Consider the following 18303-nt stretch of genomic DNA (forward strand, 5'->3'; position numbering starts at 1 on the left):
AACTGAGCATGAACTCATCAAGAGGAGAGAGCTGCCTGATAACCCAAAAAACTTATATGAGCTAGAAATATATGACTACTGTGTTAAGCCCCAGAAATCCCTTGGTTTGCTTGCTATAGCACATGGTATTATCCTGATATACACCATTTGTACATAGGTATTCTTTCGATGGCATTACAAAGATGAAAAAATTCAGAGCACATAGGAGACTGTTCAGACGCAATACTTCCTGAATACCAAGGCTACCTGGGCTTCCCTGTGGCTCAGAGGCAACGAACTGGTTGCCAATGCAGGAGATGTGGGTTCAATCCCTGGGTCAGGAAGATCCCCTGGGGAAGGAAATGGCAACCCGCTCCAGTATTCTTGCCTGGGAAAATCCCACAGACAGAGGAGTCTGATACAGTCCATGGGGCCATGAAGAGTTGGACTGGACTTTGCAACTGACTAAACAACAACAGGAAGGCTACATACAACATAGCTATATTTTATGTAAATGTGCTTTTATCTAAAATTTCCCAGACTTGCCCACTAAGCTAAGGAAGCCTTTAGGATGAGAAACCCATTAAACCCTATACAGCACTTGGAAGAGAATATCCTTCAAGTTCATTTTATAGGAAAGAATGTTTTCTGGGATTGTATGATTTGTTTTTCCCTTCCCTCTTAAACTAAAACTCATTCTGAAATGCCTTTTTTTTTTTTTTAATTTTCAGATGTTACCTTCAACTGATTTCCACCATCCAAGCAGGAAAAGTCTCTCAGTTTCTCCCCGAGATAGAATACAATGATGCTAACGGTTTTAGGAGTTTCCATTTATACTGTCTACAAAGCTGACATCTTACTTAACGCGCACATGATGCACACACACAGATTCCTCTTGGTTTTATATTCCAAACAACCCGAGTTATGTTTTGAAAAACACAACTCTGCATAAGAGAGAGAAGTCTCCCCTCATTTTCTGCCTGTTAAGGCTGTGACACACAGACATCACAGCTGTGGAATGCGGGACTAGGATTCAGGGCAATTATCCACAGAGCAAAAAGCCAGAAGTCAAAATTCTGAGGTTCTGCCCTTCGTTCTGCGGCTTCCTTGCTGTGAACTGTCAGGCACATTACCACTTAGTCATGCTCTGGTTTAAGAATCTGTATAACGATTTGAATAATGCTTTTTTTCCTCATCAGGGGGCTCCAAAGCTCAGTCAATGTTTACATGATGCTTCTGGGTGCCTATTTAGCAAGCTGTGGGCCATGAAGATATAAAACATCATCAGACTCAAAAAAAAAAAAAAATGCAGGCAGTGATGGGCATGGTAAGCTCTAGGTCTGTTGTTGAAATGCCAGCCCTGCGTAAAAGGTATTGGTTGCTTTTTCTTCTGATCTACTACTCAAGTCATTCAAAGCTTTAGCTGGGGAAGATAATGTCAAAAGTTCAATCAAGGGTGTCTGCATGGTAGCATTATGGCCTTACAGCTTTTTCCTTTATGTTGCTCTGTATTTTTTAAACTGTCCACAATGAACACACAATACTTTCTTAATTGAAAAATAGGTAAATGTAAATAGTCTAAAAGATGGTGTTTAAAAAGAGAGGAAGGCTAACTATGTCAGACTGAATTACTGGTGCCAATTCTTTATTTCTCCCCAACTGTGTTATATATCTGCATCTTTGCCAAGGTGTCATGGTGGGTAGGGGGTGCTTCTGACCCTTGATGCAGGCCTTGATCATGTGACTTGCTTTGGCCAATAGAAAGTTAGCAGTAGGGGGTGCTTCTGACCCTTGATGCAGGCCTTGATTGTGTGACTTGCTTTGGCCAATAGAAAGTTAGCAGACACGGCGCCAGAAGAGACTTCAAATCTGCTGTGCAAGTGGATATACATGTCCTTGCTCTCATCTTTTAGAAGGAGAATATAGTATTTTGGGTAGCTGCTGGTTCAAGGAAGAGGAGAGACATGCGGAGCAGATCTTGACCTAGGCTGTCCCCAGGAAGCAATCACAGCAGAGCCCAGGCTAAATCACCCAAAACTCAGCTGACCTGCAGTCATGGGAGAAAGAAAGGAACATGTACTGTTGTTTTACAGTGAAATTTTGTGGTTATGTAGCATTATTGTTCGGAGAAGGTGATGGCACCCCACTCCAGTACTCTTGCCTGGAAAATCCCATGGACGGAGGAGCCCGGTAGGCTGCAGTCCATGGGGTCACTAGGAGTCGGACACGACTGAGCGACTTCACTTTCACTTTTCACTTTCATGCACTGGAGGAGGAAATGGCAACCCACTCCAGTGTTCTTGCCTGGAGAATCCCAGGGAGGGGGGAGCCTGGTGGGCTGCCGTCCATGGGGTCGCACAGAGTCGGACACGACTGAAGCGACTTAGCAGCAGCAGCAGCATTATTGTTGTCTACCAGAATACCACCTAATGCCACAGAAAACCTCAGGGGCAAAAGTAAGTCATGGATCGAACTGCAGTTTGAGAAAACTTTTTAGAAGATAGGAATTATTTTCCTCCCTCTCATTAAAAATGTAATTATATAATTACAATTATAGTAAGCCCTATGAAAAGATAATGAGTCCATTCAATAATGAGATTTCACATTAAAAATATATTGAGTCTTTTTCAATGTTAAAATATATTTTTTGCAACATGATTTAATGCTTATGGCTGTTTTCCACTTTATGTGTCTACCATATTATGTTTCACCAATATTCTTTTGCCAGATAGCTAGATTTTAGATAGTTTGCCATTTTTATTAAGGGTGCTCTCTAAACATAACTAAGGCAAATTCCCTTATTTCCTTGTGATGAAATCTGAGGAACAGAATGGCTGGATTAAGGAATACGTAAATTTTAAAGCTTCAAATTTTATGAAGCTTTCAATGGGTGTTAATTGCCTACCTTTAATTTAATTTTCTAATTAATAAAACAGGATCTGTACAGATTGAGTCAGCTCCAGATATAAACTGAGCAAAAATTGTCCAATTAGTTGGAAAAAATTACTCCAATCAATCCTGCTGGAACATATTAAAGACCTATTGGGTATCAGCTATGCAAGGCTGGTGCCCAAGCCACAGGGTCGTGGCTACAAGCATGCACTGTGAGCCACAAAACTTGGGTTCACGTCTTGGCATCATCCTTTTCAGGATCTTGTGCAATTTACTCAACTTGTCTGTGCCTCAGTGTTCTCACCTGTAAAGTGGGGATAAGACTGCCTCCCTCATAAGAGCACAGAGATGTAAGTCAATAAATGTAATTCCCTAAACACTGTGCCTGCCACATAGTAAATCCTTCATGTTAGCTGTCATTAGGGATGAATAGATGAGGAAGACCACAGACCTTCTTCTCAACAACCTAAGAGTTTAGTGAAACTTATAAAGGATAATTGGGTAGCAAAATTTTCAAACCAGATTATCAGATTTTGTGAAAGTTAACCTTTCATAAAGTCTTCGCTTCAAAGAAAGCAGGAGAAAACTCCTAAAAGAAAACAAACCTTGGAATAAAACAAAGGTAAACAATAAGGTAAACAAAATGAAGGTAAACAGTGGGAAGGTGGCTGGTGTTTAAGCTACAGAAACTGATAGTGTAAGTATCTAATACCACAAACTTGGGATGGCAACACCAGTTTGACTTAATTTACGTTTAGCAACAAGGTCTATCCCAAGGGAAGATCATATGTGATTATTTACAGTTGCCTAAAACTGAGCGGCTGAACTGAACTGAAAACTGGTGGAAACCACTTTTCTTAATGATCAGAGATGACCTTTCTTCTCTCTGCTCTACCACCTGACACAAGTACAGTACCTGACCCAAAGTAGAAACTCAGGTGATAAAGGTTTCAAACTGACGCTCCCAAGCCCAAGCTACCATCAACTGCAAAAATTCTAAATTCAGTTCACTATGCACATAGCGCTAATAGCTACCATCCCTAGGCTAAGTGCTCTGAATATGTTATTTCATTAAATCCTCAACAAAGCTATCTAAAAGACCAACTAAGAATGTTTTTTCTCCATATTCTGAAATAGTTTCCAAGTGACTGTCTTTTTAAAACAGGCTGATGTTCAAGAGATTTTTTTTTCTAAAGCTCTCCCAAGGATCACTAAACATTTTTTCCCCCACTAAACATTTTTGAAAATTATCTTAGCAAAGATTTAATTACCTAAACTAATTTTATACCAAGCTAAATTACATAGATAAGACTTCCCTGGTAGCTCAGATGGTAAAGCGTCTGCCTACAATGTGGGAGACCTGGGTTCAATCCCTGGGTCAGGAAGATCCTCTGGAGAAGGATATGACAACCCACTCCATATCCTTTCCAGAACTTTTGCCTGGAAAATCCCATGGGCAGAGGAGGCTGGTAGGTTACAATCCTTGGGGCTGCAAAGAGTCGGACACGACTGGGCGACTTCAAAAAATAAATAAGGCTAGAATTGCTGGAGCTGTTGAGATTTGTTATTTTAAAACTGGAATGAAGTTCAGTACTTTTTTGAAGCCCAAAGGCAAAATTTCATGTTTCAGGTCATATATTCATAATACTTTTGCATTATTTGAAAGTTTTAAGCAAACTGCTGCGGCAAAAATTGGAGAGAACGCTTACTCCTTCCCTCCTTTTGGTCAAAAGTAGTTTAACAAAAGTAAATTTCCTAAGTGAAATTAGTAAGCAAGGGGTGAGTCTTTTAAGTTCTGAGATTCCATCAGATCAGTTCAGTTCAGTTGCTCCGTCATGTCTGACTCTTTGTGACCCCATGAATCACAGCACGCCAGGCCTCCCTGTCCATCACCAACTCCCGGAGTTCATTCAAACTCATGTCCATCGAGTCGGTGATGCCATCCAGCCATCTCATCCTCTGTCGTCCCCTTCTCCTCCTGCCCCCAATCCCTCCCAGCATCAGGGTCTTTTCCAATGAGTCAGCTCTTCGCGTGAGGTGGCCAAAGTACTGGAGTCTCAGCCTCAGTCCTTCCAATGAACACCCACAACTGATCTCCTTTAGAATGGACTGGTTGGGTCTCCTTGCAGTCCAAGGGACTCTCAAGAGTCTTCTCCAACATCACAGTTCAAAAGCATCAGTTCTTTGGCGCTCAGCTTTCTTCACAGTCCAACTCTCACATCCATACATGACCACTGGAAAAACCAGAGCCTTGACTAGACGGACCTTTGTTGGCAAAGTAATGTCTCTGCTTTTCAATATGCTATCTAGGTTGGTCATAACTTTCCTTCTAAGGAGTCTCTTTTAATTTCATGGCTGCAGTCACCATCTACAGTGATTCTGGAGCCCAAAAAAGTAAAGTCTGACACTGTTTCCCCATCTATTTCCCATGAAGTGATGGGACCAGATGCCATGATCTTAGTTTTCTGAATGTTGAGCTTTAAGCCAACTTTTTCACTCTCCTCTTTCACCTTCATCAAGAGGCTTTTTAGTTCCTCTTCACTTTCTGCCATAAGGGTGGTGTCATCTGCATATCTGAGGTTATTGATATTTCTCCCAGCAATCTTGATTCCAGCTTGTGCTTCTTCCAGTCCAGCGTTTCTCATGATGTACTCTGCATAGAAGTTAAATAAGCAGGGTGACAATATACAGCCTTGACATACTCCTTTTCCTATTTGGAACCAGTCTGTTGTTCCATGTCCAGTTCTAACTGTTGCTTCCTGACCTGCATATAGGTTTCTCAAGAGGCAGGTCAAGTGGTCTGGTATTCCCATCTCTTTCAGAATTTTCCATAGTTTATTGTGGTCCACACAGCCAAAGGCTTTGGCATAGTCAATAAAGCAGAAATAGATGTTTTTCTGGAACTCTCTTGCTTTTTCCATGATCCAGCAGATGTTGGCAATTTGATCTCTGGTTCCTCTGCCTTTTCTAAAACCAACTTGAACATCTGGAGGTTCATGGTTCATGTATTGCTGAAGCCTGGCTTGGAGAATTTTGAGCATTACTTTACTAGCGTGTGAGATGAGTGCAATTGTGTGGTAGCTGAGCATTCTTTGGCATTGCCTTTCTTTGGGATTGGAATGAAAACTGACCTTTCCAGTCCTGTGGCCACTGCTGAGTTTTCCAAATTTGCTAGCATATTGAGTGCAGCACTTTCACAGCATCATCTTTCAGGATTTGAAATAGCTCAAGTGGAATTCCATCCCCTCCACTAGCTTTGTTCGTAGTGATGCTTTCTAAGGCCCACTTGACTTCACATTCCAGGATGTCTGGCTCTAGGTGAGTGACCACACCATCGTGATTATCTGGGTCATGAAGCTCTTTTTTGTACAGTTCTTCTGTGTATTCTTGCCACCTCTTCTTAATATCTTCTGCTTCTGTTAGGTCCATACCATTTCTGTCCTTTATTGAGCCCATAAGATTCCATATCCCCCCCTAAAAAACTAACAGTTATACTAAACCTTTAGGATATCCTCCAAAAAAAAAAAAAAAAATGTGCATTTATACAAATGAAAGCCAAGGAAAATGTCCTAATATGCATTAGAAGAAGGTCAGTAAAACTCCAGTGTGAACATTTTCTTAATGTTAGTGAAGTACAGCAATGTTTTGAATTTTTTTTCCTTGGTCTGAGGTCAGCTTCGCCCTCGATCCCAGCAGTGTGCCCACACTGAGTCACATGTTCTAGACTGATCATGGTATAGAAGTATTTTTGTTCCCAGAAATTTCATCTCCAAAACTGAAAATTCATAATGTTCCAAAAAACAACTCAATTTATTTTTGAGGTCATTTATGAACTGGCAGGTAAGACTGTCACTCGTAGAGAAAACTTTGTGTCAGGGTTTCAAAAACAAAGTTTCCCCCAAAATATTTATATTTAGAGGAAAAAGCACTCAGAATGAATAGAAATCTAACCTTCAGTGATTTAAAATTAAGTTTAATAACATGAACATTTATGTGGCAAGTTATTTTTTAACAACATACTTTAAGTTATTTTAATTTAAAAAATTTTAATTTATCTTTCAAGTCAACAAAAGTCATTTATAGATTTAGGGATTTTAGCTTTTCAATTAATTTATTTTAACAACACCAAAACGGGGAAAAGAAAATATGGGTGAAAGGTCTGAACAGGCACTTCTCCAAAGGAAAAATACGAATGTCCAATCAGCACATGAAAAGATGTTTGACATCACTTAGTCATCAAGAAAATACAAATTAAAACCAGAATGCGATAGAACTACTTTCCAACTAAAATGGCTAAAATTAAAAAGCCTAGCAATACCACAGGTGGTTAAGAATGCAGAGTAATTAGCTCAGTTGGTGGTGGTGGGAAAGTAAAAATAAATCATTTTGGAAACAGTTTGGCAGTTTCTTATAAAATTCAACATATGTACTGATACAACTAATAACATGGCGTGAGAGCATCCTCAGTCACTTCAGTCATGTCTGACTCTTTGCAACCCTATGGACTATCGCCCACCAGGCTCCTCTGTCCACGGGATTCTCCAAGCAAGAATACTGGAGAGGGTTACCATTTCTTTTTCCACTAACAACATGGATGAATGTTAAAAACACACTGAGCGAAAGCAGACAGACACAAAAAAACATGCACCACATGATTCCATTAATATGGACAAAAGCAGAGATAGAGTGGCCTGGGCCCAGGGAAGGGATGCAGGGAACGTTTTATATCTTGATTTTGGTTGTAGTTCCAAAATCAAGATATTTTGGTATATAAATTTGCTAAACCCATCCACTGGAGAAGGCAATGGCACCCCACTCCAGTACTCTTGCCTGGAAACTCCATGGACAGAGGAGCCTGGTAGGCTGCAGTCCATGGGGTTGCGAAGAGTCAGACACGACTGAGCGACTTCACTTTCACTTTTTACTTTTAGGCATTGGAGAAGGAAATGGCAACCCACTCCAGTATTCTTGCCTTGAGAATCCCAGGGACAGAGGAGCCTGGTGGGCTGCTGTCTATGAGGTCGCACAGAGTCGGACACGACTGAAGCGACTTAGCAGCAGCAGCAAACCCATCCACATGTGCACTTAGAATGAATACATCTTATATGTAAATTACACTTCAGTAAAATTTACTAATCTAATCATCAATTTAACTACTCTCTGAATTGGATTAGATTTTACCACATCTTTGGAGGGGCAGGCACCCCCTCAAGGGGTTGATGCTCACACATGGAACTCTGCTGTCATTGGGACCCTCTACACTCATCTCTACCTATCCACAGGGATTGGTTCCAGGGCTCCCACAGATACCCAAGTCCACAGATGCTCAAGTCCCTTATATAAAATGGCATAGTATTTGTTTATCAACCACGCGCATCCTACTGGATAATGTAAGCCACATTTAGGTTACTCATAATACCTGATACAATGTAAATGTAAATAGTCGTCAGCAGACAGCAAACTCAAGTTTTGCTTTAGGGAATTTCTAGAATTTTACATATATATATATATATATATATATATATATATATATATATTTCATCTGCAGGTGGTTGAATCTGTGGGTTCAGAACCCAAGGATATGGAGGGCTGACTGTACTAGAAAGTCGTTTAGTCGTTCAGTCCTGCCTGACTCTCTGCCAGGCTGCTCTATCCATGGGATTCTCCAGGCAAGAATACTGGAGTGGGTTGCCATTCCCTTTTCCAGGGAATCTTCCTGATCCAAGGATCAAACCTGGGTCTCCCACATTTCAGGCAGATTCTTTACCATCTGAGCCACCAGGGAAGCCTGTACTGTCTAAACACAATTTCATCTGTTAAGCAGGCCACTCACACAACTCACCAGTCAGAGCACCTCCCAGGCTCCCCCGTCGCAGGTGTCTTCCATCCTCACTCAGCTGTCTTTTAAACTTCAGCGACTTTCCAGGGCCAGAAGCCACATCTGGGTTGCTGCATTTCCGAAATGGCATAGGTGGAGGGGATAATATGTGATCAAGCTGCAGAGAGAAGGACAGTGGCATCACTTGCTGGGGACACTTTCAACCTCAATGAAAGACCCCCACCATAGGCACACTTCATTCTTTTCCTTCTCTAAATCCTTCTCTCCCAACCCTGGTTTAGAGACTCCGGGGCTCCATTGTTGAGTCTTCCCTCTGAAAGAGTATCTGGCTGGCTGCACAATCTCCATCATAGTGTTTATCAAGCTGCGGGCCATGGTATATTAGTGGGTTATGAAATCAAGTTAGTAGTTTGTGACTAGTATTTTTTAGTGCAACAGAAGAAAAATTATCAGAGTCCAAGGAAGAAAGGAAAAGAATTGTTACATGAAATGCATACATTATACATGGGTGTGTATGTATCCAGAGTCATTATGTAAAATATGTACTTCCATGTACCAAGGACTGATGCTGGTGCTCCAGTACTTTGGCCACCTGATGCGAAGAACTGACTCATAGAAAGAGACCCTGATGCTGGGAAAGACTGAAGGCAGGAGGAGAAGAGGACAATAGAGGAAGAAATGGTTGGATGGCATCACTGACTCAATGGACATGAGTTTGAGCAAACTCTAAGAGATAGTGAAGGACAGGGAAGTCTGGCATGCTGCAGTCCAGGGAGTCGCAAAGAGCTGGACATGGCTTAGTGATTGAACAACAAAAACATGGGCCATGATCCCCCATAAAAAATGAAGAATATTGCTCTATCGATTCTAGGGATAATCCATAGATCACTTCTCCGGTTGTTCACAAAAAAAAAAAAAAAAAAATCACAAGCTTTTGGTGCTCAGAAATATATGTAAGGAAGGGAAATTTCTAAGCACCACAGCCCTTAGCGGAAATCAATACATCCCTAGATCACTTTATAGCTTCTTAAAAGAAAATCTGTCACAAGAGTCAGAGAAACCAAAGGCACTTCAAAAGACAGCTTTCTACAAAAGAATCCCTTGTGTCATGAAACTTATTTCAAGATCTGTCCTGCTTTCACAAGGAAACCTTTCACACTTGAATAGTGAGTGCCCTGTGTTTTTAAATGGTTTCCTCCAAGTAAGTACACAGGCATGTATATGTGTCTGGATAGTTATTAATGACAAAAATATTCCTGAGCACTAAATATTCCTGAGTCCCATATTCTCAGCAAGTTATTAAGAAGGAACATGAATTACAAAAAATATTCGCAGATACCCCAACCACCACAGAAAGGAATCAACTTCACAGAAATTTAAAAACAAATAAGAGTTGGGGAGCATTGCTCAAAGCCAGGCATTCTAAGGGCCTCTTCATGAAGATGGGGAAGGATACAAGGCTTTTGGAAGCTTCCTGATGGGAGAGACTGGCTGAGGGGAAAACTGGGTCTTGTTCTGATGGGCGGGGCTGTGCTCAGTCAATATTTAATCCAATTTTCTGTTGATGGGCAGGGCTGTGTTTCCTCCCTGTTGTTTGACCTGAGGCCAAACTATGGTGAAGGTAATGAAGATAATGGTTCAGTTCAGTTCAGTTCAGTTCAGTCGCTCAGCTGTGTCCAGCTCTTTGCGACCCCATGAATCTCAGCACGCCAGGCCTCCCTGTCCATCACCAACTCCCAGAGTTTGCCCAGACTCACACCCATCGAGTCAGTGATGCCATCCAGCCATCTCATCCTCTGTCGTCCCCTTCTCCTCCTGCCCCCAATCCCTCCCAGCATCACAGTCTTTTCCAATGAGTCAACTCTTCGCATCAGGTGGCCAAAGTATTGGAGTTTCAGCTTTAGCATCATTCCTTCCAAACAAATCCCAGGGCTGATCTCCTTCAGAATGGACTGGTTGGATCTCCTTGCAGTCCAAGAGACTCTCAAGAGTCCTCTCCAACACCACAGTTCAAAAGCATCAATTCTTCGACGCTTAGCTTTCTTCACAGTCCAAATCTCACATCCATACATGACCACTGGAAAAACCATAGCCTTGACTAGACGGACCTTTGTTGGCAAAGTAATGTCTCTGCTTTTCAATATGCTATCTAGGTTGGTCACAACTTTTCTTCCAAGGAGTGTCTTTTAATTTCATGGCTGCAGTCACCATCTACAGTGATTTTGGAGCCCCAAAAAATAAAGTCTGACACTGTTTCCCCATCTATTTCCCATGAAGTGATGGGACTAGATGCCATGATCTTCGTTTTCTGAATGTTGAGCTTTAAGCCAACTTTTTCACTCTCCTCTTTCACCTTCATCAACAGGCTTTTTAGTTTCTCTTCACTTTCTGCCATAAGGGTGGTATCATCTGCATATCTGAGGTTATTGATATTTCTCCCAGCAATCTTGATTCCAGCTTGTGCTTCTTCCAGCCCAGAGTTTCTCATGATGTACTCTGCATATAAGTTAAATAAGCAGGGTGACAATATACAGCCTTGACGTACTCCTTTTCCTATTTGGAACCAGTCTGTTGTTCCATGTCCAGTTCTAACTGTTGCTTCCTGACCTGCATACAGATTTCTCAAGAGGTAGGTCAGGTGGTCTGGTATTCCCATCTCTTTCAGAATTTCCCACAGTTTATTGTGATCCACGCAGTCAAAGGCTTTGGCATAGTCAATAAAGCAGAAATAGATAATGGTGAGCTCCTTCAAAAGGTTCCATGCACACACTGCTGCACTCTGTGCCTCGGACCCGGCAGCAGGCCACCGCCAACCCACATGTCTGCTGGAGACTCCTGGATACTCACAGGCAAGTCTGGGTCAGTCTCTTGTGGGGCCACAATTATGAAATTAAAAGATGCTTGCTCCTTGGAAGGAAAGCTATAATCAACCTAGACAGCATATTAAAAAGCAGAGACATTACTTTGCCAACAAAGGTCCGTCTAGTCAAAGCTATGGTTTTTGCAGTAGTCATGTATGGATGTGAGAGCTGGACAATAAAGAAAGCTGAGTGTGAAAGAACTGATGATTTTTAATTATGGTGTTGGAGAAGACTCTTGAGAGTCCCTTGGACTGCAAAGGAGATCCAACCAGTCTATCCTAAAGGAAATCAGTCCAGAATATTCATTGGAAGGACTGATGCTAAAGCTGAAACTCCAATACTTTGGCCACCTGATGTGAAGAACTGACTCACTAGAGAAGACCCTGATGCTGGGAAAGAATGAAGGCAGAAGGAGAAGAGGCCAACAGACAATGAGATGGTTGGATGGCATCACAGACTTGATGGACATGAGTTTGAACAAGCTCCGGGAGTTGGTGATGGACAGGGAAGCCTGGTGTGCTACAGTCCATGGGGTTGCAAAAAATTGGACATAACTGAGCAACTGAACTGAACTCACTAAGATATGTCTTGTTTTCTTGGGTAGAAAGAAGGTCATCTGCTTATACCTGTCAGTTTTTTCAGATTAAGACTCTCATGGATGTATTCATAGGAAAAATAAATCAGGGATGAAATCATCTGTGAAGTCACTGGACTATGTAAAGTCATAGTCTGTGTCTGACTATGCAATGCAGCATATTCAAAACCATGGCAACAGAGAAAACTGACCTTGCCTATGAGTTACTCCTCTCAAGCTGGTTGAGATGAAGTCGATTCAGTTCAGTCACTCAGTCGTATCCGACTCTTTGAGACCCCATGGACTGCAGCATGCCAGGCTTCCCTGTCCATCACCAACTTCTTAAGTTTACTCAAACTCATGTCGATTGAGTCAGTGATGCCATGCAACCATAGATTACGCTTGCTCAACTATTACATGATGTCAACTCTCCCCCAAGCTCAGCTGTACTCATTGATAACACAGAACAACTGGATTTCAAGCACCTGTCAATAAGTACCATCTGAAATTCACTGCCAGTCAGTGTTTTGGTGCATTTCATTGCTACCTAGTAGTTCAGTGAGAGGTCCTCAAGCTAGCGGTGCACCCACTCCAGGATCTGCCCTGACCAGCAGGGAAAAGGAATTACAGACTGTATTTCTGGAAATACTTGTTACTTTAATGTTCATTTCATCGGTGTCCTACTTTGGAGGGCCTCCAAGGACACTCCAATTTCTGTCTAGTCTTAGACACTTTGCCCTTAAACCTTCTGGATGATGAAATGTAGCAAGGGCACCTTGGACAGTAACACGTCAGCTACTAGAAAATGCAGAACCCACTCTGGGTTCCAAATGCAGTCAGTCCATTACACAATGCAGAGGTTGATTCTGCCTCCTTCTTAGCTCCGTTTGTAGCCTCATCCCAGTTGTTTTTTCTTTTTTCTGCCAATATTTTGGGGAAATTTAAGCAAATCTACAACAACAGAAAAGTTTAATACAATGAACACCATATTCCCTTGACAAGTGGTGAATTGCTGACCTTGTTCTCCCTCTCTCTCTTTCTCTTTAATGCACCAATCCCACAGCAGAGTTAGTTCCAGACATGGTGAATTTCTACCCCTCAATACTTCAGTCTACCTCTTCTAAGAACAGAAGAGGCATTCTCGTAAATTCTCTTGCCTTGTATTGTATGTATTCTTCTGTCGCGAGTCTTTCCTTTTCTAAGGGAAGTTTAAATGCTAGGAATAAGACAAAATATCATGTAGACTTAATATTAACTAATCTGCTTTTACACTGAAAGCAAAGCTTGCAGCCACAAGGTGGCAATGCGTCATAGACATTCAACAAAATGCTCCATAATCCCTACTCTTTGTGTAAATGCACCAGTAACCCCTCAGAATAACCAAGAAAGTTAGGGTTCCTCCATTTTGTCATTTTCTCTTAATTACTAGTGGCAGTTGCATAAAATACACGTATTTTTTGTTTAAGGTTCATCAACTTCTGCTACTTATTTTTCACCTGAAGTTAAAGTTTTCAGCTTGCGGAATTATAATTAATTTCTCTGGGGAAGACTGTTATATCGCCAATTAACAGAGGGTGAAAAAATAGCAGAGGAAAGAAGATAATTCCTAAGGAGGAATTATGTGATTTCCTTACATGTTTCCAGCAAAGCCATAAAAGACATGAAAAAATGTAGAAGAAAGAGAAGGAAATCAAGGAGAAAGTGTAGGCAAATAAAATCCATTTCATCACGTATAGAATCATAAGCTATTAGTCCCTAAGCCTAAGTTTTTCATCAGAATCACAACCCCAAGAGGAGGGTATTATTTTTTAAATCTGGCAAAATCTAGGTGGTGAATGGTGAGTGCCGCAAATGTTTCCAACACAGTATAAGCAGAAAAACCTATAAGCATTGTGCCACATTCCAGGATCCCATTTCCTTCCTCACCTCAAATCACACTCCCAACAGGGCTCTCTCTAAATACATCGTTTTTCCAAACTTGCTGTGCTGTCAGTGGCTCTACTTTTCTTTCTACAATTAGTCAAAGCTTCTCAAAACAGTCCACTACAGCCTTGCAATATATTTTTCATTTTTGTCCTGTTTCAAACACTCGTGATCCCTTTAAAAACAATTCATCAGACCCTGGAGCTTATGGCAGACACTCAACATATCACTTTGGACATTGCCCTCTGAATGATTTCAGTTTAATGTTTTCCAAACTCACAAAAGTCCCCATACTACAAGGAATTCAACTGAAAACAGAGGGTGTCTTTTCAACTTTCACGCATGTTCAAGGACATCTAAGCCTGCACTTGTCACACTTGCTCCAAACATTTCTAATTTCCCTCTCCAAGTAGTCAGTAGACTCCTAGAAAGCCAGCCCCTTCTTTCCTGTCACATACTCACCTAAGACACTGCTAGCCACAAAGTATCCTGGATTGAAACGCATTCTCCAGGAACAGGCTCCATTCATCTGTCAAGGGACACTTGGGTTGCTTCCATGTTTTGGCTATTGTAAACAGTGCTGCCATGAACACTGGGGTGCGTGTATCTTTTCCATTTAAGAGTATTTTTCTTTTCTGTATAATGGCCAAGGAGTAGGATTGCTGGATCATATGATAACTATTTGTTTTTTTAAGGAATCTCCGTACTGTTTCTCATATAGCTACACTAATGTACATTCCACCCAGGAATGTAAGAAGCCTTTTTTTCCACACCTTCTCCAGGACTTATATTATTTGTAGTCTTTTTGATGATGGCCATTCTGACTGTATCTATGAGATGTATCTATGAGATGTATCTATGAGATGATAGACACTTGTAGTTTTGATTTGCATTTCAGCAATAATTTTGCTAATCGTTTATCATGGGACACAGGTAAGTGTTTTAGAGAACAAATACACAACTACGCTAAGTCTGATACAGACTTGGGGTAAAGTTTCCAAAATTACCAGTCCTATAGAAGCACTAATCACCAGAAATCCACATCAGTTTTTTATATTGATCATCCCCACCCATTGCTTGCTGTTTTACAAGTATTATGCTGAGTAAAACACAAGAGTCCACCACAATTACACTATGGTTACTGCCATCAGGAAAGATGAATTAAAGGCAAATTATTTATAAGATTCCGTCTTACCACTTCGTTTAGTGTCTCTGCCATCACCATCACCACCACCTCCAAACATAAACCACGGATTTATTCTCCTATGGCTATATACCATAGTTTTTTATCCATTTCTTTCTCAAAAGGCACATTACAACTTTTGATGAACATTGAACTTGCAGCCTTCTTAATTGACAATTTTCTCCAAACTCATCTCCGGACACTTTCCTGCCCAAACATATGGGATATCTCATTTACACATGTTCACATAACCATCATTATTTGGAAACTAAAGAGATTTTTCCAACTTCGGTAAATGGCAATCCTTTTGTCTAGCTTCTTAAGTCACAAACCTTACACTTGCTCTAAACTTCTCTTTCTTACTCCATAGCCAATGAGCAAATCCCCTAGCTCAACCTCTGAAATATATCCAGAACCCAATCACATCACCATTTCTACTCCTGCCACTCCTATCTCTGCCTTTCAGATCTCTCTTGCGATAGCCTCCCAATAACTCTCTGCTTCCATCCTACTCTCGGCACAGCAGCCAGTGACCCTTGTAAAACGTAAGCCAGATGCTCCAGATCCTCTTCTTGGAGTCCTCCCCTGACTTCCTCTCTACCCAGAACAAAATCCTAAGTCTTGACAATGACCTACAAGGTCCTGACACCTCTACCCTTATCACTCTGCTCCCAGCTCCTACCCCTCCATACACTCCACTTCCTTTCTGTTGCTTGACCTGAAAAGCCCCAGGCATCTTTCCATTCATGACCTTTACACCTATCACCTCCTATATCTGGGATGCACTGCAGATACTAGCTACCATGCTCCCCCACATACTCCAGGTCTCTATTCAAAAGTTACTCTTTTTTTTTTTGGCAGGGGGAAGGTTTTCTAATTGCCCTATGTAAATGTGTTACTGAATGCAAATTTGAATGCCCCATGGATGGTGAAGTCAAACAAATTGAAACATCAGAGTTTGGAGCAGAGAGAGGTTTATTGCAGGGCCAAGCAAGGAGAATGGGTGGCTTGTGTTCAAAAAACCCAAACTCACTGAAGAGTTTCAGCAAAGCATTTTTAAAGAGAAGATGAGGGAGGGGCATCCCAGGGTTTATCATCAGCCCGTGCACAAGTCTCTGACTGGTTGATGATGATCAATCCTTAGTCAGCAGAAGGTTGGGGGCTAGGTGCTCGTGATCATTAAGCAAGAATTTCTTCCATTTCCTGCAGAAAAACTCAGGAATATACATGAGATACTATCTAGGTGGGGCTTCCCTGGTGGCTCAGTGGTAAAGAATCCACCTGCAATGCAGGAGATGTGAGTTCAACCCCTGGGTCAGGAAGATCCCCTGGAGAAGGAAATGGCAACCCATTCCAGTATTCTTGCCTAGAAAACCTCATGGACAGAGGAGCTGGCAGGCTACAGTCCATAGGGTCACAAAAGAGTCAGACACAACTAAAGCAACTGAGCATACTATATAGGTACTTCAGAGAGAAGCTAAAGCAGAGAATATGGGGGAGATGTCTATCCCAGGAAGGCCCCATAGGGTTCTGTCCCAGGAAAGTCCCATAGGATCTTGCTTGGTTACAAAAGGACATGCCCACCACTTTTTTCCCTTTTCAATTTTTCCTCCATAGCATCTATTGCCACATGGCATGTTAGATCTCTCATATTTATTCTTCTTCTTCTCCCACTCGAAAGTAAGTTACATGAAATTATATACTACTCTTTTGTCCTCTCTTTGTCCACTGTTCTACATAAAAGGCATCTTGTCAATATTGGTTGAAGGAACAAATTGCAAATCTCTCAAATTGCAAAAAAACAAATTAAATTTCGTTTAAACAACAACAATGAAAACATACACAATAAAGGGTTTCAATTACTTGAAAAAAAAATAGAATCAGCTTCGAATATTAAATGTTACTCAATGTGAAAATACTAAAGGGAGTCTCTAACATTTTGAATTTTGACAAAGTTGAACACTATATGCATGAAAAAGACCCTTAGGTTTAAGCAAATGGCATCTTGAAAAGAATCTTTTCTAAATACAAACTAATATGCTACTTTTTGAGCACTGCTACCTCTGAAGGTAATTCCTAATAATGAATTAGTAGACCTGTTAACTCTATCCTAACTAGCAAAAACATCTATTTTATTGACCATGCCAAAGCCTTTGACTGTGTGGATCACAATAAACTGTGGAAAATTCTGAAAGAGATGGGAATACCAGACCACCTGACCTACCTCTTGAGAAATCTATACGCAGGTCAGGAAGCAACAGTTAGAACTGGACATGGAACAACAGACTGGTTCCAAATAGGAAAAGGAGTATGTCAAGGCTGTATACTGTCACACTGCTTATTTAACTTATATGCAGAGTATATCATGAGAAACTCTGGGCTGGAAGAAGCACAAGCTGAAATCAAGATTGCCAGAAGAAATAGCAATAACCTCAGATATGCAGATGACACCACCCTTATGGCAGAAAGTGAAGAGGAACTAAAAAGCCTGTTGATGAAAGTGAAAGAGGAGAGTGAAAAAGTTGGCTTAAAGCTCAACATTCAGAAAATGAAGATCATGGCATCTGGTCCCATCACTTCATGGGAAATAGATGGGGAAACAGTGGAAACAGTGTCAGACTTTATTTTTTGGGGCTCCAAAATCACTGCAGATGGTGATTGCAGCCATGAAATTAAAAGACACTTACTCCTTGGAAGGAAAGTTATGACTAACCTAGATAGCATATTGAAAAGCAGAGACATTACCTTGCCAACAAAGGTCCGTCTAGTCAAGGCTATGGTTTCTCCAGTGGTCATGTATGGATGTGAGAGTTGGACTGCGAAGAAAGCTAAGCACTGAAGAATTGATGCTTTTGAACTGTGGTGTTGGAGAAGACTCTTGCGAGTTCCTTGGACTGCAAGGAGATCCAACCAGTCCATTCTAAAGGAGATCAGTCCTGGGTGTTCTTTGGAAGGAATGATGCTAAAGCTGAAACTCCAGTACTTTGGCCACCTGATGCGAAGAGTTGACTCATTGGAAAAGACTCTGATGCTGGGAGGAATTGAGGGCAGG

The 18303-nt window shown here is 41.3% G+C and overlaps 1 protein-coding gene across 6 annotated transcripts in view; it reads right to left on the minus strand.

Annotated features, from left to right (window-relative positions):
- MAST4 (microtubule associated serine/threonine kinase family member 4) overlaps window positions 1-18303 on the minus strand; it is a 618443-nt gene that overhangs the window by 433832 nt on the left and 166308 nt on the right. For all 6 annotated transcript variants that reach the window (XM_059878864.1, XM_024981445.2, XM_024981444.2 and 3 more), the window contains exon 2: window positions 8714-8867. In XM_059878864.1, the coding sequence (XP_059734847.1) occupies window positions 8714-8867 (154 nt within the window). The remainder of the gene's footprint in view (window positions 1-8713; window positions 8868-18303) is intronic.

This window comes from Bos taurus, chromosome 20 (assembly GCF_002263795.3).
Source record: "Bos taurus isolate L1 Dominette 01449 registration number 42190680 breed Hereford chromosome 20, ARS-UCD2.0, whole genome shotgun sequence".
Lineage (NCBI taxonomy): Eukaryota > Metazoa > Chordata > Mammalia > Artiodactyla > Bovidae > Bos > Bos taurus.